Source organism: Oncorhynchus tshawytscha, linkage group LG26, assembly GCF_018296145.1.
Source record: "Oncorhynchus tshawytscha isolate Ot180627B linkage group LG26, Otsh_v2.0, whole genome shotgun sequence".
Taxonomy (NCBI): Eukaryota; Metazoa; Chordata; class Actinopteri; order Salmoniformes; family Salmonidae; genus Oncorhynchus; species Oncorhynchus tshawytscha.
Window position 1 is genome coordinate 50983255 of NC_056454.1, and position 26046 is coordinate 51009300.

The 26046-nt window shown below is 39.5% G+C and overlaps 1 protein-coding gene across 3 annotated transcripts in view; it reads left to right on the forward strand.

The window, feature by feature from the left end:
- Window positions 1–6580: 6580 nt before the first annotated feature.
- nrp2b (neuropilin 2b) overlaps window positions 6581–26046 on the forward strand; it is a 232944-nt gene continuing 213478 nt past the window's right edge. For 2 of the 3 annotated variants that reach the window (XM_042306812.1, XM_042306813.1), the window contains exon 1: window positions 6585–7539. In XM_042306812.1, coding sequence (XP_042162746.1) covers window positions 7467–7539 — 73 coding nt within the window. In that variant the 5' untranslated portion in view covers window positions 6585–7466. Of the gene's footprint in view, window positions 7540–26046 lie in introns of all 3 variants that reach the window. The other variant, XM_042306811.1, reaches the window with a different exon arrangement.

Below are 26046 nucleotides of genomic sequence, written 5' to 3' on the forward strand. Positions count from 1 at the left end.
AGTACCAGATCAGTGTGGAACTGTATACAGGAAGTACCAGATCAATGTGGAGCAGTACCAAATATGTGGGAAGTACCAGATCAGTGTGGAACTGTATACAGGAAGTACCAGATCAATGTGGAGCTATATACAGGAAGTACCAGATCAATGTGGAACTATATACAGGAAGTACCAGATCAATGTGGAGCTATATACAGGAAGTACGAATACCAGATCAATGTGGAGCTATATACAGGAAGTACCATATCAATGTGGAGCTATATACAGGAAGTACCAATACCAGATCAATGTGGAACTATATACAGGGAGTACCAGATCAATGTGGAGCTATATACAGGAAGTACCAATACCAGATCAATGTGGAGCTATATACAGGAAGTACCATATCAATGTGGAGCTATATACAGGAAGTACCAGTACCAGATCAATGTGGAGCTATATACAGGGAGTACCAGTACCAGATCAATGTGGAGCTATATACAAGAAGTACCAGTACCAGATCAATGTGGAGCTATATACAGGGAGTACCAGATCAATCTGAAGCTATATACAGGAAGTATCATATCAATGTGGAGCTATATACAGGAAGTACCAGTACCAGATCAATGTGGAGCTATATACAGGGAGTATCATATCAATGTGGAGCTATATACAGGAAGTACCAGTACCAGATCAATGTAGAGCTATATACATGAAGAACCAGATCCATGTGCAGAGTTACAAGCATCTACAATGTAATGCTGTCATTTAACACCACATTTCCGTAACCTGTTCCCCTTCATCATGGATTTTCTGTTCAGTTTTTATGAGTTTTCCCTGGATTTACTTTTTTTTGTCAAGTTTCATTGTGACTCAGGTATTCCTGGCAGACACCTGCCCCCTATTGGCCTAGAGGTGAATAGCTCTGACAGAGAACAGGGTTAATAGCTGCACACGTACACTAGAAGCTCTAACTATGAGGAGGAGGAGGAGGAGGAGGAGGAGGGAGACCTTAGGGGAAGTGGGTTAATAGGTATAGATAATAAGAAAACCAACAGCGGTCAGACATTTTACAACACAATTGTCTCTGGAAACCTCTGGCCACTGGTTGTGTTGTTGTGTCTGTAAATGATAATGTCTGCAATGATAATATTAGTCATGATAATTACAACACTGGCGGTGGTCGACAAAAGGACTCAGGAATCCACAGAGTGTTGTTGGAAATAAAGGTTATTATAAGAGATGTTCCAGAACAACAGAAGCTAAATAAATACTCAGCGTCAAACTCCAGATCATTAAGATGCTGTTCTGAGGCTGAGCCTCTACGGACATGCAGATTAGAGGATGGTTACAGATGTGGGTGGATAATGTGGGTAGATAATGTCGGTGGATAATGTGGGTGGATAATGTGGGTGGATAATGTGGGTGGATAATGTGGGTGGATATTGTGGGCGGATAATGTGGATAGATAATGTGGATAGATAATGTGGCTGGATAATGTGGCTGGATAATCTGTAACCATTAGAGGATGGTTACAGATGTGATGAACATAATGTGGGTGGATAATGTGGGCAGATAATGTGGGTAGATAATGTGGATGGATAATGTGGATGGATAATGTTGGTGGATAATGTGGGTGAATAATGTGAGGGGATAATGTGGAAAGATAATGTGGAAAGATAATGTGATGGATAATATGGTGGATAATGTGGGTAGACAACATGGGTGGATAATGTGAATGGATACTGTGGGTGGATCATGTGGGTTACTTCACATTTAGAAACTAAAATAACTCTGGAGCATTTTTTTAGATGTGGAAAGAAAGGGAGGGAAACGACACACAGACAGACACACGCTCACTCACTCACACATACACACACACACACACACACACAGACAGACACACGCTCACTCACTCACACACACATACACACACAGACAAACACAAACACAAACACACACAAACACACACGCACACATACACACATACACACACACACACACACACACACACACACACGCGCGCGCACGACACAACCTGAATTTCTCTTGCTGAGGAAAAAATCTATCTATCAGTGGAGAAGGCCTAGTAAATTAGAGTGTCAAAACAGCCTCATGCGCCGTTGACATACTAATTTACTGTTTCTTCCTGTGAGGAGAGGTCAGTATGGCTTATTGATGAGGCCTGCGGGAGATAGTGTGTGTGTGTGTGTGTGTGTGTGTGTGTGTGTGTGTGTGTGTGTGTGTGTGTGTGTGTGTGTGTGTGTGTGTGTGTGTGTGTGTGTGTGTGTGTGTGTGTGTGTGTGTGTGTGTTGTATACACTGAGTGTACAAAACATTAAGAACACCTCCCTACTATTGAGAACAGCCTCAATTCGTTGGGACATGTACTCTACAAGGTGTCGAAAGCATTCCACATTGATGCTGGCCCATGTTGACTCCAATGCTTCCCAGAGTTGTGTCAAGGATGAGGAAGGATGGGTCGGTAAGGATCAGGAGTGGCAGGGAAGGGGAAGGCAGGGTGGGGAAGGATCAGGTGTGGTAGGAAGGGGAAGGCGGGGTGGGGAAGGATCAAGGTGTGGTAGGGAAGGGGGAGGAGGGGTGGGGAAGGATCAGGAGTGGTAGGGAAGGGGGAGGAGGGGTGGGGAAGGGGGAGGAGGGGTGGGGAAGGATCAGGAGTGGTAGGGAAGGGGGAGGAGGGGTGGGGAAGGATCAGGAGTGGTAGGGAAGGGGGAGGAGGGGTGGGGAAGGGGGAGGAGGGGTGGGGAAGGATCAGGAGGGGCGGGAAGGGGGAGGAGGCATTTTTTTTCAGGCTCATGGGAAAATATGAATGACTTCTTTAATTCGATTCTCTCTCTCTCTCTCTCACCTCTCATTTGAGGCCTGAGAGAGGTAAAGAGCAACTATCTCCTGTGGCTGCTAATCTATCTGCTAATCCATATGCTAATTCATTTGCCCCCCATCTGCTAATCTATCTGCTTGTCTATCTATCTGCGAATATATCTATCTGCTAATCTCCCATTTGAAAACCGATAACAGCCCATAGTGTAACTGTGTCTCGATGTGTGTCCCTGGCAACAGGCTAAGGCACCAGCTATTTCCACTACCTACCACCAGCTATCTCCACTACCTACCACTACCTATCACTAGCTATCTCCACTCCCTACCACCAGCTATCTCCACTACCTACCACTAGCTATCACAAGCTATCTCCACCACCTACCACTAGCTATCTCCACTACCTACCACTAGCTATCACTAGCTAACTCCACTACCTACCACTAGCTATCACTAGCTATCTCCACTAACTACCACTAGCTATCTCCACTACCTACCACTAGCTATCACTAGCTATCTCCACTACCTACCACTAGCTATCACTAGCTCATTCCACAACCTACCACTACCTATCACTAGCTAACTCCACTACCTACCACTAGCTATCACTAGCTAACTCCACTAACTACCACTAGCTATCACTAGCTATCTCCACTAACTACCACTAGCTTTCACTAGCTATCTCCACTACCTACCACTAGCTATCAATAGCTATCTCCACTACCTACCACTAGCTATCTCCACTAACTACCACTAGCTATCTCCACTAACTACCACTAGCTATCTCCACTAACTACCACTAGCTATCACTAGCTATCTCCACTACCTACCACTAGCTATCACTAGCTATCTCCACTACCTACCACTAGCTATCTCCACTAACTACCACTAGCTCTCTCCACTACCTACCACTAGCTATCACTAGCTATCTCCATTAACTACCACTAGCTATCTCCACTACCTACCACTAGCTTTCACTAGCTATCTCCACTACCTACCACTAGCTATCTCCACTACCTACCACTAGCTATCTCCACTAACTACCACTAGCTATCACTAGCTATCTCCACTACCTACCACTAGCTATCACTAGCTATCTCCACTACCTACCACTAGCTATCTCCACTACCTACCACTAGCTATCACTAGCTATCTCCACTACCTACCACTAGCTATCTCCACTACCTACCACTAGGTATCTCCACTACCTACCACTAGCTATCACTAGCTATCTCTTTGGCATTTCCTTTCCTCACCACCAGTTAACTCCACACAGACCCATACCAGGCCAGGTTTTCCTCCAGAGAGCCTTTCCATTTATTATCATTTATTTAGGTACGATAGTCCACTGTGTAACACTTGCCACTGTTTTCCAGGGAGTCCTGGGATACGCTCTGGGAGCCAGACACGGAGGTAATGAGCTCAGGACCCCACAGCCCACAGCCTGCCAACAGCAGAGCTCCAGAGACCTGTCCAGCAGGGAGCAACACCCCCTGCTTAGCCCAGGTAATTGGATCTGAGTCTGTAGTCTGAGTCTGTAGCAGTAGGTGGAGGTAGGTGGAGGTAGGGCCTGCCAGCCTGAGGGTCTGTAGCAGTAGGTGGAGGTAAGGCCTGCCAGCCTGAGGGTCTGTAGCAGTAGGTGGAGGTAAAGGCTGCCAGCCTGGGGGTCTATAGCAGTAGCTGGAGGTAAGGCCTGCCAGCCTGGGGGTCTGTAGCAGTAGGGAAAAGGAGAAGAGGGGCATAGTGGGTTATCCTGAGTACGTTAGGGAAGAGGTGCATAGTGGGGTGTCCTGAGTACGTTAGGGAAGAGGTGCATAGTGGGGTATCCTGAGTACGTTAGGGAAGAGGGGTATAGAGGGTATCCTGAGTACGTTAGGGAAGAGTGGTATAGAGGGTATCCTGAGTACGTTAGGGAAGAGTGGTATAGAGGGTATCCTGAGTACGTTAGGGAAGAGGGGTATAGAGGGTATCCTGAGTACGTTAGAGAAGAGGGGTATAAAGGGGTGTTAGGAGATCTAGTGGTAAACAGGAGATATTTGCACAAACAGGAAAGCTCTCCACCATGTTTCCTTAAAGGTCCAAAAGGCTCTTGAACAGCTTCTACCTCCAAGACATAACACTGCTGAACAATTAATCAAATGGCCACCGGACTAGTTACATGGACCCCCCTTTGTTGCTACACAGCTGCTACTTGCTGTTTTTTATCAATGCATAGTCACTTTACCCCTACCTACATATACATACATATTACCTCAATCTCCTCGACTAACCTGTACCCCCTGCACATTGACTCGGCCCCCCTGTTATCGCCTCCTTACGATCATTTGTGTGTTACTTATCTTTTTTTACTTTCGTTTTTGTAATACATTTTTTCTAAACTCTATTTTCTTAAACTGCATTGTTGATTAATTACGGGCTTGAAAGTAAACATTTCACGATAAGGTTGTTGTATTTGGCGCATAAAATTTGATTTGATTTGAAAACCTCAGCTAACGTATTCCCCCCTAAAGTCTTTAAAGGCACCCTATATCCCTATATAGTGCACTACTTTGGACTAGACCTCTGTTTCCGAGAAGAAGTGTTATCTACGGAGCTGGCTGCTGCAGAGTATAACTGTGTCATTATAAATCCTCCACCAAGAGTTCATGTCTGTAGTTAGTGCTGGTGGTGTGGTGGGTTGGAGACCCAAACCGGGCGGGCCTGGGCGGGCCCAGGGTGGGTACGTTAAGGAACGAGTAGCGGGTAGGCTCTGGGAACGATTGGTTTTCTAAATGGATGGGATGCAGAGAAGAAGCTTTGATGTGTTCAGTGTGGCCGTGAGGGACTTTTATCCCATCCTTCGACTCCCAAACGGATTTCCCTCTTTTTCAAGCTTTCTCACTCTAATGGTTGAATTGATACAGAGTTTCTTATCTCTTCTGAGTTTTACGTTCCATAAATCCTGCCTCTTCTTGTGTGAGACGTATATACATGTAAGGGTTTTATAGCCTTATAGAAGAGATGAGGTTTTGATTGTCATCTGGCAAGTTCTTTAGTCTATGTTTCTGTCTTTTTCATGACAGGGGTTTGTGTTTTGTGTAGTCCTTCTGTTTTTCCCGTCTTATTGTGATTATTTAGAGTCCTATCAACCCCTTGTTACGCTACTGTACGTGGCAGGCTGTCAAGCGGTTGGTGCGTTTATATCACCAGCGCAGCCACACACATTACCACTCCGCTGCCTGAGTTGGCATGTCAAAGCTATCACTGCTGCAGTAACACCATGTCAGCATCTTCACAGTACAGTACTACTGTATTTCAATAAAATACAATGGTTTGTGTCCTAAAAACTGATTTTTTGTTTGTTGGAGTGGACAATATTGGCTTAGAAGGACTTTGTAAGTCATAATTTATGATACATGTCTTTCTCCGTATGTGTTTTTTAGTTGTTGCTGACATCGTTATATCTCCATACTTCCCTTATGTTTGTTCAGTAGCTGTTTGGTAATCCCATGACGGTGGTGGCTAGCGGATTCCTCTTTTCTAAGAATACGGAATTTATATCTAAGCATACGTGTCTTGTCCACCGCTCTCCATAAATACTAGGCCTTCTTTTTTTAACCAACCAGTCAGTGGTTACTGCATGAAGCCACCAACATGGTATTTCACGACCCATGAGGCATGAGACTGTGTGTGTGTGTGTGTGTGTGTGCGCGCACCGCTTCTATTTTTCCAGTTCCTTGTCCGTCTTTTTTTCTAAGTAAAAGAAAGAAAGCTGCAGCAGGCAGTGAGTGGTCCTCTTTAATCAGCGGCTGTGGGGAGGCGGGTCGAGGTGCTGACTGTAATGCGATAGCTGCTCCGCTCTAACGTTATTACATACACATGCTGGCTGCCTGCGCTCTCGCTGCTGGAACACGGAGCCTTCAAAACTCAAGCCAGAATAGTCCGATCAGAGCAGAGGGAAGGAGCTGTGTGCCTGGACTAGCGGAGAGAGAACGGAGTGTTACCGGTTATAACGCTCTGGGTAATAACGGCAATACGGACCGTTTTGGTTTGCGTTCTATGAAAGATCGTTTTTACCGACGGGCCTTGGATAGTTGGACTATTTCGTTTTTTTTACCAAACCCCCGTTTTTTGGGGGGGGACAAGTAAATGCACTGGAGGGAGAAAGTCAAAGGAAATACAAAACAAATATCTTCTCACTGGTTTGGAGGCAACCAAAACACTTACTTCAGATATCTGCTAGAGAAAGCACCAATTCCGTGGACTAAAAACCGCTACGGACTTCTGAATGATTTCATACAGATTTTTTATTTAATTTAATTTTCCATCATTTCTTTGTAATAGAATATTATCTGGATGGAATTTATGTTTTATTTATTTTTTTCTCGTTATTTTGAACGCCGCAGTGGCCAGAATGGTTTTGAATCTTTTAAATTATTGAATTGAAATAACGGGGCAGAAAATATTATTCATTTAAAAAAAGAAGAAACAAAAGAAGTGTTAAGCGGGAATTGATATCGCCGTTGTGTTGAACACCGAACCACAGACCAACGTCTTCCCGGTGGAGGCGCGTGTTACCGTGACCGGAGAAAACAGTTTGCGCGAGGAAGAAGACTTTCACCGCGAGTTCTTGTCTCCGGGATTGGGAAGGGTAAAACTTCACCTCGGAAAATGGATATATTACCGTGGCTCTGTGGATGTTTACTGGCCGTTTGTTTACCACAAATAGTTATCGGTGAAGAAGGTAAGTTTTATTCCGGAGCGATGCATTTGGGCTTTTACCGCCTTACTACAACAACCAAAACATGTCAAATGTTAATGTCAAATGTTCACACAAACACATGATTTGAGACATGACTAAAACGGACATAAATAGGCTAGATATATATATTTTACCCTAAAGCCTTAGGAAAAGAAGAAGATAGCGATGTGTTCCCCTATAGATTGTAGAGCAACACTCGTCTAGTCCTCATGATTTTAGGCTGTTTGGACGTGGATTGAAGCCTCTTTCGGTCTGTCAGCATATGTTTTAGATTAGGCTATCAAGTCAAAATCTCCGTGTTAACACATTAAGATGTTATATCCCTTACAGACAGTCACATAGTCAACGACGGATAGTGACAGCTGAACAATGTGTTATGTGTTTTAAACGCAACCGGGCTCTCGTTTAGCGGAGGTTATTCCTCTTGCCGCAGGCGTCGTCGTGAGCCCACTAGTTCCCCGGGGCCGTCGTTGTATCTTCATTTTACACACAAAATCTATGATTTTAAAATGGAGTGTACAATTACAGCCTAAATAGCCTATCAATGGATCTAATATTTTATTAATTGAGATTACATTTCAACAGTTTTAGTGTACTCGGTGATTTTAAAACATGTATGTCATTTAGCAGACGCTCTTTAATCAGAGCGATGTACATGAGCAAGTAGGGTCAAAGTGGCTTGCTCAAGGGAACACCGACAGGGCTTTCCACCCAGTCGGCTTGGAGAAACCAGAAGTCGTTACGGTTACTGGCCCTACGCTCTTTTAACCGCTACGCTACCCGACGCCCTAAACAAGGCTCCTGTTCTTCTCTTTTCATCAGGGCGTCTTGTTGAAATGATAAGAAGTGAACAGTCAGCGGTTTAACTTCACACGAGGCTTATCTCAAATCTGCGTTCGAATTTTTGTCATTAAAATCCAATATATTCTTAATCTCTCAGATTTAACCTTTGATTCTATGAGTGGATTATGTTTGGATTTAATTACACTGTCTTGGTCTAATGATTAGTGTTTATATTTAGTGTTTAATTAATTTCTATGTGTTTAGTGGAACCTATAAGGTTTTCTATTTACATTAGTGACGTGATTTATATTTCATTTGTCACAATCATTTAAAGTCTAGCTACAGTATTACCCCTCACGAGCCTATTTTAACTCCTAACAATCCATATAGCTTGTGATTAAAACGCGTAGGCAGTGTCTCAATTGATTGCTGTCAAATGACAGTTTGTTTAGCAAATCAAAACCTGATTGGTATCAGCGAGTGAACACTCCGTAGCCTACAGGGTAAAAACAACATTGGATTTGGCTGGGGATCCGTTTTGAAAAGTTGGGTGTATGTCGTCGTCCCTTGAACCGGTGCTCGTTTTTTTTTGTCCGTTTGAAATGGCTTGACCTTAAGTTAGATGTTGTTCCTGAGAGCAGGCTGTAGAGACTGGGGGAGTTGGTAACTAATGAACCCGCTCCAGATATCCGGGACAGGGAACCAGTAGCCTCGCTGGCAAACACATAATCGTGCTAAATGTTTGGTGAGGAAAACTTTTTCTTCTTCTTGTCCATTTGATTTCACGGATCTCTTCACAATCGGCATGTGGTTTTCTATTGAATCTCAAACATATTTCAAAGGTCGTTTTTTTTGGACCTTTGAAATACAAATATATAGATAGTGGGCTAATAATAACATGGAAATAACACGACGTTATTATTGATAATGTTACAGTAATTGAAAGACACTGCATTATCTTACAATTTTGCGATTAGACCCACTTTTCTAAATAATTAAACCTTATATCATACTAATAACATAGTAGGCTGTAATAGCGCAACATCACACGTATTTATCCGTACAATCCATTTTCTTTTTTGAATGAGCATTAAAGCAAAGGGGTGTTATGTGGTCTTGAAATGTTCATACTACTAAGGTATTATCTTATCTCCATGATGGAAGTCTGTGAACTAATCCGATATTAGAGGCTTTTCCTTTCGGAAAACCAGTAGCTTGGCCTGGTAGTCTGGTAGCCTGGTAGTCTGGTCGTCTGGTAGCCTGGTAGTCTGGTAGCCTGGTAGTCTGGTAGTCTGGTAGTCTGGTAGTCTGGTAGCCTGGTAGCCTGGTAGTCTGGTAGCCTGGTAGTCTGGTAGTCTGGTAGCCTGGTAGTCTAGCCTGGTAGTCTGGTAGTCTGGTAGCCTGGTAGTCTGGTAGCCTGGTAGTCTGGTAGCCTGGTAGTCTGGTAGTCTGGTAGCCTGGTAGCCTGGTAGTCTGGTAGTCTGGTAGCCTGGTAGTCTGGTAGTCTGGTAGCCTGGTAGTCTGGTAGCCTGGTAGTCTGGTAGCCTGGTAGTCTGGTAGCCTGGTAGTCTGGTAGTCTGGTAGCCTGGTAGTCTGGTAGCCTGGTAGTCTGGTAGTCTGGTAGTCTGGTAGCCTGGTAGCCTGGTAGTCTGGTAGCCTGGTAGCCTGGTAGTCTTGTAGCCTGGTAGCCTGGTAGTCTGGTAGTCTGGTAGCCTGGTAGTATGGTAGCCTGGTAGTCTGGTAGCCTGGTAGCCTGGTCGCCTGGTAGCCTGGGTGTCTGGTAGCCTGGGTGTCTGGTAGCCTGGTAGTCTGGGAGCCTGGTAGTTCTAGTACTGCTCTCCTTACTTGGTTTATACCCACATGAAGAGCTAGCCTCATTTAACCAGACTGAACACTGTGTGTGTGAGAAAGGGAGATAGCGAGATAGCGGGAGAGAGATACATAGAGAAAGAGAGAGGGGTAGGGAGGAGAGAAAGAGAGAGAGATGTAGGGGGAGAGAGATAGAGACAGAGAGAGAGGTAGGGAGGAGAGAGAAAGAGACAGAGAGAGAGAGAGGTAGGGAGGGAGGAGAGAGAAAGAGACAGAGAGAGAGAGGTAGGGAGGAGAGAGAAAGAGACAGAGAGAGAGGTAGGGAGGAGAGAGAAAGAGACAGAGAGAGAGGTAGGGAGGAGAGAGAGAGAGGGGGGTAGGGAGGGAGGAGAGACAGAGAGAGAGAGGGGTAGGGAGGGAGGAGAGACAGAGAGAGAGGGGTAGGGAGGGAGGAGAGACAGAGAGAGAGGGGTAGGGAGGGAGGAGAGACAGAGAGAGAGAGGGGTAGGGAGGGAGGAGAGACAGAGAGAGAGAGAGAGGGTTAGGGAGGAGAGAGAGAGTGAGGGGTAGGGAGGGAGGAGAGACAGAGAGAGAGAGAGGTGTTCATTCTGGCTGGTTTAACCAGGCATCATCATGTGGGTAAATAAACAATTATTGGCTGTTAGTCAATTACAGAATAACAGACAGCAGTATCCATACAGTCAGTGTTTTCTACTGCAGTATAATCCAGACCTTTCTCCTTTGGCTTGCCGTGCTGTAATAACTAGGGGTTTGGTATGTTTTGTTGTGTTTGCTGGTCAAAATTGTAGTGTTGTGAAACTGTGTTCACTGTAGTGAAACACAAGCCACCTGCTTAAATCTGCTGCTGTTTCTGTTGATTTCGAGCAGTAAACAGCTGCACCGCGCGTGTGTGTTTTATCTGTGTCTGTGTGTTTTATCTGTGTGTCTGTGTGTTTTCTCTGTGTGTGTGTGTGTCTTTTCTCTGTTTGCGTGTGTGTGTGTGTGTGTGTGTGTGTGTGTGTGTGTGTGTGTGTGTGTGCGTAGACTTTTTCATGTGAAGCAACAGTTTGAGAAGATAATTATGTTGTTGTTTTGGTCATGGATTTATCCTCCCTCAATAACTTATTTTGTTTGTATTCACACTTTACGTCAGGAGATGTCTCATCTCAATTCCATTACAAGAGATGTTCTGTTCTGGCTTGAACACAGTGGTGTAAAATGTATTTAAAATGTCATTAGATTTGGTCCTAGTTCTGTGTAGCCCGACTGCGCACCATGTTAAAGGCAGTTGAAGTAATGGGCTGCTGCAACTGCTTCACTATGGAAAGGGGAAATGGAAAGGGGAAATGGAACAGGAAATGGAAAGGGGAAATGGAAAGGGGAAATGGAAAGGGGAAATGGAACGGTAAATGGAAAGGGACTTATTTTTTATAAACTTTTCTCTCTACTCGTATTCTGATCTTGAACTGAAGCATGATAAATAGTATGCTGTTCAACTGCTGTTCACCTGCTATTCACCTGCTTTTCACCTGCTGTTCACCTGCTATTCTCCTGCAGTTCACGTGCTGTTCAGCTGCTATTCACCTGCTGTTCACCTGCTATTCACCTGCTGTTCACCTGTTAGTCACCTGCTATTCACCTGCTTTTCACCTGCTATTCACCTGTTATTAACCTGCTATTCACCTGTTATTCACCTGTTATTCACCTGCTATTCACCTGTTACTAACCTGTTATTCACCTGCTATTCACCTGTTATTCACCTGCTATACACCTGTTATTCTCCTGTTATTCACCTGCTATTCCCTGTTAGTCACCTGTTATTCACCTGCTATTCACCTGTTATTCACCTGCTATTCACCTGCTATTCACCTGTTATTCACCTGTTACTCACTTGTTATTCACCTGCTATTCACCTGTTATTCTCCTGTTATTCTCCTGCTATTTGTTTTGGGTGGAGATCAAAGAATACACTGTATTAATGGAGGTGTGTCTACAGATACACTGTATAAATGGAGGTGTGGAGGAGGAGGTGTGTCTACTGATACACTGTATGAATGGAGATGTGGAGGAGGTGTGTCTACTGATACACTGTATTAATGGAGGTGTGTCTACAGAAACACTGTATTAATGGAGGTGTGTCTACAGATACACTGTATTAATGGAGGTGTGGAGGAGGTGTGTCTATAGATACACTGTATTAATGGAGGTGTGTCTTCAGATAGACTGTATTAATGGAGGTGTGTCTACTGACACACTGTATTAATGAAGGTGTGTCTACAGATACACTGTATTAATGGAGGTGTGTCTACTTACACTGTATTAATGGATGGAGGAGGTGTGTCTACAGATACACTGTATTAATGGAGGTGTGTCTACAGATACACTGTATTCATGGAGGTGTGTCTACAGATACACTGTCTTCATGGAGGTGTCTACTGATACACTGTATTCATGGAGGTGTGTCTACAGATACACTGTCTTCATGGAGGTGTGTCTACAGATACACTGTATTAATGGAGGTGTGTCTATAGATACACTGTATTAATGGAGGTGTGTCTAATGATACACTGTATTAATGGAGGTGTGTCTACAGATACATTGTATTAATGGAGGTGTGGAGGAGGTGTGTCTATAGATACACTGTATTCATGGAGGTGTGGAGGAGGTGTGTTTACAGATACACTGTATTAATGGAGGTGGGAGGAGGTGTGTCTACTGATACACTGTATTCATGGAGGTGTGGAGGAGGTGTGTCTATAGATACACTGTATTAATGGAGGTGTGTCTTCAGATAGACTGTATTAATGGAGGTGTGTCTACTGACACACTGTATTAATGGAGGTGTGGAGGAGGTGTGTCTACTGATACACTGTATTAATGGAGATGTGGTGGAGGTGTGTCTACAGATACACTGTATTAATGGAGGTGTGTCTACAGATACACTGTATTAATGGAGGTGTGGTGGAGGTGTGTCTATAGATACACTGTATTAATGGAGGTGTGGAGGAGGTGTGTCTACAGATACACTGTATTAATGGAGGTGTGTCTACAGATACACTGTATTAATGGAGTTGTGGAGGAGGTGTGTCTACTGATACACTGTATTCATGGAGGTGTGTCTAATGATACACTGTATTAATGGAGGTGTGTCTACTGATACACTGTATAAATGGAGGTGTGGAGGAGGAGGTGTGTCTACTGACACACTGTATTAATGGAGGTGTGGTGGAGGTGTGTCTACAGATACACTGTATTAATGGAGGTGTGTCTACAGATACACTGTATAAATGGAGGTGTGGAGGAGGTGTGTCTACTGATACACTGTATTAATGGAGTCTACAGTGTGTCTACAGAAACACTGTATTAATGGAGGTGTGTCTACAGATACACTGTATTAATGGAGGTGTGGAGGAGGTGTGTCTACAGATACACTGTATTAATGGAGGTGTGTCTACAGATACACTGTATTAATGGAGGTGTGGAGGAGGAGGTGTGTCTACTGATACACTGTATGAATGGAGATGTGGAGGAGGTGTGTCTACTGATACACTGTATTAATGGAGGTGTGTCTAAAGATACACTGTATTAATGGAGGTGTGTCTAATGATACACTGTATTAATGGAGGTGTGTCTACAGATACATTGTATTAATGGAGGTGTGGAGGAGGTGTGTCTACTGATACACTGTATTAATGGAGGTGTGTTTACAGATACACTGTATTAATGGAGGTGGGAGGAGGTGTGTCTACTGATACACTGTATTAATGGAGGTGTGGAGGAGGTGTGTCTATAGATACACTGTATTAATGGAGGTGTGTCTTCAGATAGACTGTATTAATGGAGGTGTGTCTACTGATACACTGTATTAATGGAGGTGTGGAGGAGGTGTGTCTACTGATACACTGTATTAATGGAGGTGTGTCTACTGATACACTGTATTAATGGAGGTGTGTCTACTGACACACTGTATTAATGAAGGTGTGTCTACTGATACACTGTATTAATGAAGGTGTGTCTACTGATACACTGTATTAATGGAGGTGTGTCTACAGATACACTGTATTAATGGAGGTGTGGAGGAGGAGGTGTGTCTACTGATACACTGTATTAATGGAGGTGTGTCTACTGATACACTGTATTAATGGAGGTGTGTCTACTGATACACTGTATTAATGAAGGTGTGTCTACTGATACACTGTATTAATGGAGATGTGGAGGAGGAGGTGTGTCTACTGATACACTGTATTAATGGAGGTGTGTCTACTGATACACTGTATTAATGAAGGTGTGTCTACTGATACACTGTATTAATGGAGATGTGGAGGAGGAGGTGTGTCTACAGATACACTGTATTAATGGAGGTGTGTCTACAGATACACTGTATTCATGGAGGTGTGTCTACTGATACACTGTATTAATGGAGGTGTGTCTACTGACACACTGTATTAATGGAGATGTGGAGGAGGTGTGTCTAAAAATACACTGTATTATTGGAGGTGTGTCTACAGATACACTGTATTAATGGAGTTGTGGAGGAGGTGTGTCTACTGATACACTGTATTAATGGAGATATGTCTACTGATACACTGTATTCATGGATGTGTGTCTATATATACACTGTATTAATGGAGGTGTGTCTATAGATACACTGTATTAATGGAGGTGTGTCCATAGATACACTGTATTAATGGAGGTGTGTCTATAGATACACTGTATTAATGGAGTGTGTAGATACACTGTGGAGGTGTGTCTATAGATACACTTTATTAATGGAGGTGTGTCTACTGATACACTGTATTAATGGAGGTGTGTCTATTGATACACTATATTAATGGAGGCGTGTCTACAGATACACTGTATTAATGGAGGTGTGTCTACTGATACACTGTATTAATGGAGGTGGGTCTACTGATACACTGTATTAATGGAGGTGTGTCTACTGATACACTGTATTAATGGAGGTGTGGAGGAGGTGTGTCTATAGATACACTGTATTAATGGAGGTGTGGAGGAGGTGTGTCTACTGATACACTGTATTAATGGAGGTGTGTCTACAGATACACTGTATTAATGGAGGTGTGTCTACTGATACACTGTATTAATGGAGGTGTGTCTATAGTACACTGTATTCTGTCCTGGATGAAACTATGAATTAGGTGGAGCAACCTGTTGGTTCCAAGTAGAAGAACATCAAATTTCTTCATATATAAATGACACCATTCTCCATTGTCATTTGCTACTTGATAAGACCCTATTGGCAAGAGCTGTTGATAAGAGCAATTGATAAGAGCTATTGATAAGAGCTGTTGATAAGAGCTAATGATAAGAGCTATTGATAAGAGCTGTTGATAAGAGCTGTTGATAAGAGCTGTTGATACGAGCTGTTGATAAGAGCTGTTGATAAGAGCTGTTGATACGAGCTGTTGATAAGAGCTATTGATAAGAGCTGTTGATAAGAGCTGTTTATAAGAGCTGTTGATAAGAGCTATTGATAAGAGCTGTTGATAAGAGCTATTGCTACGAGCTGTTGATAAGAGCTGTTGATAAGAGCTATGGATAAGAGCTGTTGATAAGAGCTATTGATAAGAGCTGTTGATAAGAGTTGTTGATAAGAGCTGTTGATAAGAGCTGTTTATAAGAAATGTTGATAAGAGCTGTTGATAAGAGCTGTTGATAAGAGCTGTTGATAAGAGCTATTGATAAGAGCTGTTGATAAGAGCTGTTGATAAGAGTTGTTGATAAGAGCTGTTGATAAGAGCTGTTGATAAGAGCTATTGATAAGAGCTGTTGATAAGAGCTATTGATAAGAGCTATTGATAAGAGCTGTTGATAAGACCCTATTGATAAGAGCTGTTGATAAGAGCTATAGATAAGAGCTGTTGATAAGACCCTATTGATAAGAGCTGTTGATAAGAGCTATAGATAAGAGCTGTTGATAAGAGCTGTTGATAAGAGCTATGGATAAGAGCTGTTGATAAGAGCTATTGCTAAGAGCTGTTGATAAGAGCTGTTTATAAGAGCTATTGATAAGAGCTGTTGATGAGAGCTGTTGATAAGAGCTGTTGATAAGAGCTATTGATAAGAGCTATTGATAAGAGCTGTTGATAAGAGCTGTTGATAAGAGCTGTTGATAAGAGCTATTGATAAGATCTGTTGATAATAGCTATTGATAATAGCTGTTGATAAGAGCTGTTGATAAGAGCTGTTGATAAGAGCTGTTGATAAGAGCTGTTGATAAGAGCTGTTGATAAGAGTTGTTGATAAGAGCTGTTGATAAGAGCTATTGATAAGAAATGTTGATAAGAGCTGTTGATAAGAGCTGTTGATAAGAGCTGTTGATAAGAACTATTGATAAGAGCTATGCAAATAAAAAATATTAAAAAAGTGAACTTTTTTTTAGATAAATGAGTAAGCTGTTTGGATAAGGGAATTTTAATTATTTCCGATCCATTTTCCGATCGCTGGAGACAAATGTGAAACCAGTGATATGACAGCAAACTGAGTCATATCAACATATCACCTTTTCCGCAGTGATGTTATTAATGAAATGCTGGCCTTTATGACATTTGGAAACCCAACCTATAGGCTTCTGTAGCCATGTATAGAGCCAAACTTAGTGGGTTGATTTAGGATTTCTAGATTGTTTTAATTATATTGACTTGTTTATTGTGTTATTGGCTTGTTGTTATTGTTTATTCCATGTGTAACTCTGTGTTGTTGTCTGTGTCGAACTGCTTTGCTTCATCTTGGCCAACCCTACCTGGTTAAATAAAGGGTTATATATATATATAAATACCTGGTTAAATAAAGGGTTAGGGTTATATGTATAAATACCTGGTTAAATAAAGGGTTATATATATAAATACCTGGTTAAATAAAGGGTTATATATATATATAAATACCTGGTTAAATAAAATGTTATATACATAAATACCTGGTTAAATAAAGGGTTATTTGTATAAATACCTGGTAAAATAAAGGGTTATATATATAAATACCTGGTTAAATAAAGGGTTATATATATAAATACCTGGTTAAATAAAGGGTTATATATATAAATACCTGGTTAAATAAAGGGTTATTTATATAAATACCTGGTTAAATAAAGGGTTATATATATAAATACCTGGTTAAATAAAGGGTTATTTATATAAATACCTGGTTAAATAAAGGGTTAGGGTTATATATATAAATACCTGGTTAAATAAAGGGTTATATATATATATAAATACCTGGTTAAATAAAGGGTTATATATATATAAATACCTGGTTAAATAAAGGGTTATACATATATAAATACCTGGTTAAATAAAGGGTTATATATATAAATACCTGGTTAAATGAAGGGTTAGGGTTATATATATAAACACCTGGTTAAATAAAGGGTTATATATATATATAAATACCTGGTTAAATAAAGGGTTATTTATATAAATACCTGGTTAAATAAAGGGTTATTTATATAAATACCTGGTTAAATAAAGGGTTAGGGTTATATATATAAATACCTGGTTAAATAAAGGGTTAGGGTTATATATATAAATACCTGGTTAAATAAAGGGTTATATATATAAATACCTGGTTAAATAAAGGGTTAGGGTTATATATATAAATACCTGGTTAAATAAAAGGTTATTTATATAAATACCTGGTTAAATAAAGGCTTAGGGTTATATTTATAAATACCTGGTTAAATAAAGGGTTAGGGTTATATATATAAATACCTGGTTAAATAAAGGGTTAAATATATAAATACCTGGTTAAATAAAGGGTTATTTATATAAATACCTGGTTAAATAAAGGTTTATGGTTATATATATAAATACCTGGTTAAATAAAGGGTTATATATATAAATACCTGGTTAAATAAAGGGGTATATATATAAATACCTGGTTAAATAAAGTGTTATTTATATAAATACCTGGTTAAATAAAGGGTTATATATATAAATACCTGGTTAAATAAAGGGTTATATATATAAATACCTGGTTAAATAAAGGGTTATATATATAAATACCTGGTTAAATAAAGTGTTATGTATATAAATACCTGGTTAAATAAAGGGTTAGGGTTATATATATAATATATAAATACCTGGTTAAATAAAGGGTTATATATATAAATACCTGGTTAAATAAAGGGTTATATATATAAATACCTGGTTAAATAAAGGGTTAGGGTTATATATATATACATATAAATACCTGGTTAAATAAAGGGTTATATATATAAATACCTGGTTAAATAAAGGGTTATATATATAAATACCTGGTTAAATATAGGGTTATATATAATATATAAATACCTGGTTAAATAAAGGGTTAGGGTTATATATATAAATACCTGGTTAAATAAATGGTTATATATATACCTACCTGGTTAAATAAAGGGTTAAGGTTTTATATATATATAAATACCTGGTTAAATAAAGGTGAAGTGAAAAAAAAAAATATGCCTATAATTGTATTTTTTAAATAATTTGTATGGTGTTAAATGTTAGCCAAAATCAGTAACTGTCGTCAGTTATACCCACATACATTTATAATTGTCTCTTTAGTGTTTGTTTCCTGTCTCTTCAGTGTTAGTTTCCTGTCTCTTTAGTGTTAGTTTCCTGTCTCTTTAGTGTTAGTTTCCTGTCTCTTTAGTGTTAGTTTCCTGTCTCTTCAGTGTTAGTTTCCTGTCTCTTTAGTGTTAGTTTCCTGTCTCTTTAGTGTTAGTTTCCTGTCTCTTTAGTGTTAGTTTCCTTACATTTATAACTGTCTCTTTAGTGTTCGTTTCCTCACATTTATAAATGTCTCTTTAGTGTTAGTTTCCTGTCTCTTTAGTGTTAGTTTCCTGTCTCTTTAGTGTTAGTTTCCTGTCTCTTTAGTGTTAGTTTCCTGTCTCTTTAGTGTTAGTTTCCTGTCACTTTAGTGTTAGTTTCCTGTCTCTTTAGTGTTAGTTTCCTCATATTTATAACTGTCTCTTTAGTGTTAGTTTCCTGTCTCTTTAGTGTTAGTTTCCTGTCTCTTTAGTGTTAGTTTCCTGTCTCTTTAGTTTTACTTTCCTGTCTCTTTAGTGTTAGTTTCCTGTTTCTGTCTCTTTAGTGTTAGTTTCCTGTCTCTTTAGTGTTAGTTTCCTGTCTCTTTAGTGTTAGTTTGCTCATATTTATAACTGTCTCTTTAGTGTTAGTTTCCTGTCTCTTTAGTGTTAGTTTCCTGTCTCTTTAGTGTTAGTTTCCTGTCTCTTTAGTGTTAGTTTCCTGTCTCTTCAGTGTTAGTTTCCTGTCTCTTTAGTGTTACTTTCCTGTCTCTTTAGTGTTAGTTTCCTGTCTCTTTAGTGTTAGTTTCCTCATATTTATAACTGTCTCTTTAGTGTTAGTTTCCTGTCTCTTTAGTGTTAGTTTCTGTCTGTCTCTTTAGTGTTAGTTTCCTGTCTCTTTAGTTTTACTTTTTCTCTTTAGTGTTAGTTTCCTGTCTCTTTAGTGTTAGTTTCCTGTCTCTTTAGTGTTAGTTTCCTGTCTCTTTAGTGTTAGTTTCCTGTCTCTTTAGTGTTAGTTTCCTGTCTCTTTAGTGTTAGTTTCCTGTCTCTTTAGTGTTAGTTTCCTATCTCTTTAGTGTTAGTTTCCTGTCTCTTTAGTGTTAGTTTCCTGTCTCTTTAGTGTTAGTTTCCTGTCTCTTTAGTGTTAGTTTCCTGTCTCTTTAGTGTTAGTTTCCTGTTAGTTTCCTGTCTCTTTAGTGTTAGTTTCCTGTCTCTTTAGTGTTAGTTTCCTGTCTCTTTAGTGTTAGTTTCCTGTCTCTTTAGTGTTAGTTTCCTGTCTCTTTAGTGTTAGTTTCTTGTCTCTTTAGTGTTAGTTTCCTGTCTCTTTAGTGTTAGTTTCCTGTCTCTTTAGTGTTAGTTTCCTGTCTCTTTAGTGTTAGTTTCCTGTCTCTTTAGTGTTAGTTTCATATTTATAACTGTCTCTTTAGTGTTAGTTTCCTGTCTCTTCAGTGTTAGTTTCCTGTCTTTTTAGTGTTAGTTTCCTGTCTCTTTAGTGTTAGTTTCCTGTCTCTTCAGTGTTAGTTTCCTGTCTCTTTAGTGTTAGTTTCCTGTCTCTTTAGTGTTAGTTTCCTGTCTCTTTAGTGTTAGTTTCCTGTCTCTTTAGTTTTAGTTTCCTGTCTCTTTAGTGTTAGTTTCCTGTCTGTCTCTTTAGTGTTAGTTTCCTGTCTCTTTAGTGTTAGTTTCCTGTCTCTTTCTTTAGTGTTAGTTTCCTGTCTCTTTATTTATAACTGTCTCTTTAGTGTTAGTTTCCTGTCTCTTTAGTGTTAGTTTCCTGTCTCTTTAGTGTTAGTTTCCTGTCTCTTTAGTGTTAGTTTCCTGTCTCTTCAGTGTTAGTTTCCTGTCTCTTTAGTGTTAGTTTCCTGTCTCTTTAGTGTTAGTTTCCTGTCTCTTTAGTGTTAGTTTCTGTCTCATATTTAGTTTCCTGTCTCTTTAGTCATATTTTAACTGTCTCTTTAGTGTTAGTTTCCTGTCTCTTTAGTGTAACTGTCTCTTTAGTGTTAGTTTCCTGTCTCTTTAGTGTTAGTTTCCTGTCTCTTTAGTGTTAGTTTCCTGTCTCTTTAGTTTTAGTTTCCTGTCTCTTTAGTGTTAGTTTCCTGTCTTTAGTGTTAGTTTCCTGTCTCTTTAGTGTTAGTTTCCTGTCTCTTTAGTGTTAGTTTCCTGTCTCTTTAGTGTTAGTTTCCTGTCTCTTTAGTGTTAGTTTCCTGTCTCTTTAGTGTTAGTTTCCTGTCTCTTTAGTGTTAGTTTCCTGTCTCTTTAGTGTTAGTTTCCTGTCTCTTTAGTGTTAGTTTCCTGTCTCTTTAGTGTTAGTTTCCTGTCTCTTTAGTGTTAGTTTCCTGTCTCTTTAGTTAGTGTTAGTTTCCTGTCTCTTTAGTGTTAGTTTCCTGTCTCTTTAGTGTTAGTTTCCTGTCTCTTTAGTGTTAGTTTCCTGTCTCTTTAGTGTTAGTTTCCTGTCTCTTTAGTGTTAGTTTCCTGTCTCTTTAGTGTTAGTTTCCTGTCTCTTTAGTGTTTGTCTCTTTAGTGTTAGTTGTCTCTTTAGTTTATAACTGTCTCTTTAGTGTTAGTTTCCTGTCTCTTTAGTGTTAGTTTCCTGTCTCTTTAGTGTTAGTTTCCTGTCTCTTTAGTGTTAGTTTCCTGTCTCTTTAGTGTTAGTTTCCTCATATTTATAACTGTCTCTTTAGTGTTAGTTTCCTGTCTCTTTAGTGTTAGTTTCCTGTCTCTTTAGTGTTAGTTTCCTGTCTCTTTAGTGTTAGTTTCCTGTCTCTTTAGTGTTAGTTTCCTCTTATTTATAACTGTCTCTTTAGTGTTAGTTTCCTGTCTCTTTAGTGTTAGTTTCCTGTCTCTTTAGTGTTAGTTTCCTGTCTCTTTAGTGTTAGTTTCCTGTCTCTGTTTAGTGTTAGTTTCCTGTCTCTTTAGTGTTAGTTTCCTTCCTGTCTCTTTAGTGTTAGTTTCCTGTCTCTTTAGTGTGTTAGTTTCCTGTCTCTTTAGTGTTAGTTTCCTGTCTCTTTAGTGTTAGTTTCCTGTCTCTTTAGTGTTAGTTTCCTGTCTCTTTAGTGTTAGTTTCCTGTCTCTTTAGTGTTAGTTTCCTGTCTCTTTAGTGTTAGTTTCCTGTCTCTTTAGTGTTAGTTTCCTGTCTCTTTAGTGTTAGTTTCCTGTCTCTTTAGTGTTAGTTTCCTGTCTCTTTAGTGTTAGTTTCCTGTCTCTTTAGTGTTAGTTTCCTGTCTCTTTAGTGTTAGTTTCCTGTCTCTTTAGTGTTAGTTTCCTGTCTCTTTAGTGTTAGTTTCCTGTCTCTTTATTTATAACTGTCTCTTTTGTGTTAGTTTCCTGTCTCTTTAGTGTTAGTTTCCTGTCTCTTTAGTGTTAGTTTCCTGTCTCTTTCGTGTTAGTTTCCTGTGTCTTCAGTGTTAGTTTCCTGTCTCTTTAGTGTTACTTTCCTGTCTCTTTAGTGTTAGTTTCCTGTCTCTTTAGTGTTAGTTTCCTCATATTTATAACTGTCTCTTTAGTGTTAGTTTCCTGTCTCTTTAGTGATAGTTTCCTGTCTCTTTAGTGTTAGTTTCCTGTCTCTTTAGTTTTACTTTCCTGTCTTTTTAGTGTTAGTTTCCTGTCGCTTTAGTGTTAGTTTCCTGTCTCTTTAGTGTTAGTTTCCTGTCTCTTTAGTGTTAGTTTCCTGTCCCTTTAGTGTTAGTTTCCTGTCTCCTTAGTGTTAGTTTCCTGTCACTTTAGTGTTAGTTTCCTGTCTCTTTAGTGTTAGTTTCCTGTCTCTTTAGTGTTAGTTTCCTGTCTCTTTAGTGTTAGTTTCCTGTCTCTTTCTCTTTGTTAGTTTCCTGTCTCTTTAGTGTTAGTTTCCTGTCTCTTTAGTGTTAGTTTCCTGTCTCTTTAGTGTCTCTTTAGTTTCCTGTCTCTTTAGTGTTAGTTTCCTCTTTATTTATTCCTGTCTCTTTAGTGTTAGTTTCCTGTCTCTTTAGTGTTAGTTTCCTGTCTCTTTAGTGTTAGTTTCCTGTCTCTTTAGTGTTAGTTTCCTGTCTCTTTAGTGTTAGTTTCCTGTCTCCTGTCTCTTTAGTGTTAGTTTCCTGTCTCTTTAGTGTTAGTTTCCTGTCTCTTTAGTGTTAGTTTCCTGTCTCTTTAGTGTTAGTTTCCTGTCTCTTTAGTGTTAGTTTCCTCCTGTCTCTTTAGTGTTAGTTTCCTGTCTCTTTAGTGTTAGTTTCCTGTCTCTTTAGTGTTAGTGTCTCTTTAGTGTTAGTTTCCTGTCTCTTTAGTGTTAGTTTCCTGTCTGTCTCTTTAGTGTTAGTTTCCTGTCTCTTTAGTGTTAGTTTCCTGTCTCTTTAGTGTTAGTTTCCTGTCTCTTTAGTGTTAGTTTCCTGTCTCTTTAGTGTTAGTTTCCTGTCTCTTTAGTGTTAGTTTCCTGTCACTTTAGTGTTAGTTTCCTGTCTCTTTAGTGTTAGTTTCCTGTCTCTTTAGTGTTAGTTTCCTGTCTCTTTAGTGTTAGTTTCCTGTCTCTTTAGTGTTAGTTTCCTGTCTCTTTAGTGTTAGTTTCCTGTCTCTTTAGTGTTAGTTTCCTGTCTCTTTATTGTTAGTTTCCTGTCTCTTTAGTGTTAGTTTCCTGTCACTTTAGTGTTAGTTTCCTGTCTCTTTAGTGCTAGTTTCCTGTCTCTTTCGTGTTAGTTTCCTCATAGTTTATAACTGTCTCTTTAGTGTTAGTTTCCTGTCTCTTTAGTGTTAGTTTCCTGTCTCTTTAGTGTTAGTTTCCTGTCTCTTTAGTGTTAGTTTCCTGTCACTCTTTAGTGTTAGTTTCCTGTCTCTTTAGTGTTAGTTTCCTGTCTCTTTAGTGTTAGTTTCTGTCTCTTTATTTATAACTGTCTCTTTAGTGTTAGTTTCCTGTCTCTTCAGTGTTAGTTTCCTGTCTTTTAGTGTTAGTTTCCTGTCTCTTTAGTGTTAGTTTCCTGTCTCTTTAGTGTTAGTTTCCTGTCTCTTTAGTGTTAGTTTCCTGTCTCTTTAGTGTTAGTTTCCTGTCTCTTTAGTGTTAGTTTCCTGTCTCTTTAGTTTTACTTTCCTGTCTCTTTAGTGTTAGTTTCCTGTCGCTTTAGTGTTAGTTTCCTGTCTCTTTAGTGTTAGTTTCCTGTCTCTTTCTGTCTAGTTTAGTTTCATATTTATAACTGTCTCTTTAGTGTTAGTTTCCTGTCTCTTTAGTGTTAGTTTCCTGTCTCTTTAGTGTTAGTTTCCTGTCTCTTTAGTGTTAGTTTCCTGTCTCTTCAGTGTTAGTTTCCTGTCTCTTTAGTGTTACTTTCCTGTCTCTTTAGTGTTAGTTTCCTGTCTCTTTAGTGTTAGTTTCCTGTCTTTATTTATAACTGTCTCTTTAGTGTTAGTTTCCTGTCTCTTTAGTGTTAGTTTCCTGTCTCTTTAGTGTTAGTTTCCTGTCTCTTTAGTTTTAGTTTCCTGTCTCTTTAGTGTTAGTTTCCTGTCTCTTTAGTGTTAGTGTTAGTTTCCTGTCTCTTTAGTGTTAGTTTCCTGTCTCTTTAGTGTTAGTTTCCTGTCTCTTTAGTGTTAGTTTCCTGTCTCTTTAGTGTTAGTTTCCTGTCTCTTTAGTGTTAGTTTCCTGTCTCTTTAGTGTTAGTTTCCTATCTCTCTCTGTCTCTTTAGTGTTAGTTTCCTGTCTCTTTAGTGTTAGTTTCCTGTCTCTTTAGTGTTAGTTTCCTGTCTCTTTAGTGTTAGTTTCCTGTCTCTTTAGTGTTAGTTTCCTGTCTCTTTAGTGTTAGTTTCCTGTCACTTTAGTGTTAGTTTCCTGTCTCTTTAGTGTTAGTTTCCTGTCTCTTTAGTGTTAGTTTCCTGTCTCTTTAGTGTTAGTTTCCTGTCTCTTTAGTGTTAGTTTCCTGTCTCTTTAGTGTTAGTTTTTGTCTCTTTAGTGTTAGTTTCCTGTCTCTTTAGTGTTAGTTTCCTGTCTCTTTAGTGTTAGTTTCCTGTCTCTTTAGTGTTAGTTTCCTGTCTCTTTCGTGTTAGTTTCCTCATATTTATAACTGTCTCTTTAGTGTTAGTTTCCTGTCTCTTCAGTGTTAGTTTCTGTCTTTTAGTGTTAGTTTCCTGTCTCTTTAGTGTTAGTTTCCTGTCTCTTCAGTGTTAGTTTCCTGTCTCTTTAGTGTTACTTTCCTGTCTCTTTAGTGTTAGTTTCCTGTCTCTTTAGTGTTAGTTTCCTCATATTTATAACTGTCTCTTTAGTGTTAGTTTCCTGTCTCTTTAGTGTTAGTTTCCTGTCTCTTTAGTGTTAGTTTCCTGTCTCTTTAGTTTTACTTTCCTGTCTCTTTAGTGTTAGTTTCCTGTCGCTTTAGTGTTAGTTTCCTGTCTCTTTAGTGTTAGTTTCCTGTCTCTTTAGTGTTAGTTTCCTGTCTCTTTAGTGTTAGTTTCCTGTCTCTTTAGTGTTAGTTTCCTGTCTCTTTAGTGTTAGTTTCCTATCTCTTTAGTGTTAGTTTCCTGTCTCTTTAGTGTTAGTTTCCTGTCTCTTTAGTGTTAGTTTCCTGTCTCTTTAGTGTTAGTTTCCTGTCACTTTAGTGTTAGTTTCCTGTCTCTTTAGTGTTAGTTTCCTGTCACTTTATTGTTAGTTTCCTGTCTCTTTAGTGTTAGTTTCCTGTCTCTTTAGTGTTAGTTTCCTGTCTCTTTAGTGTTAGTTTCCTGTCTCTTTAGTGTTAGTTTCCTGTCTCTTTAGTGTTAGTTTCCTGTCTCTTTAGTGTTAGTTTCCTGTCTCTTTAGTGTTAGTTTCCTGTCTCTTTAGTGTTAGTTTCCTGTCTCTTTAGTGTTAGTTTCCTGTCTCTTTAGTGTTAGTTTCCTGTCTCTTTAGTGTTAGTTTCCTGTCTCTTTCGTGTTAGTTTCCTCATATTCATAACTGTCTCTTTAGTGTTAGTTTCCTGTCTCTTTAGTGTTAGTTTCCTGTCTCTTTCGTGTTAGTTTCCTGTGTCTTCAGTGTTAGTTTTCTTTACTTTCCTGTCTCTTTAGTGTTAGTTTCCTGTCTCTTTAGTGTTAGTTTCCTGTCTCTTTAGTGTTAGTTTCCTGTCTCTTTTAGTGTTAGTTTCCTCATATTTATAACTGTCTCTTTAGTGTTAGTTTCCTGTCTCTTTAGTGTTAGTTTCCTGTCTCTTTAGTGTTAGTTTCCTGTCTCTTTAGTGTTAGTTTCCTATCTCTTTAGTGTTAGTTTCTTGTCTCTTTAGTGTTAGTTTCCTGTCTCTTTAGTGTTAGTTTCCTGTCTCTTTAGTGTTAGTTTCCTGTCTCTTTAGTGTTAGTTTCCTGTCTCTTTAGTGTTAGTTTCCTGTCTCTTTAGTGTTAGTTTCCTGTCTCTTTAGTGTTAGTTTCCTGTCTCTTTAGTGTTAGTTTCCTGTCTCTTTAGTGTTAGTTTC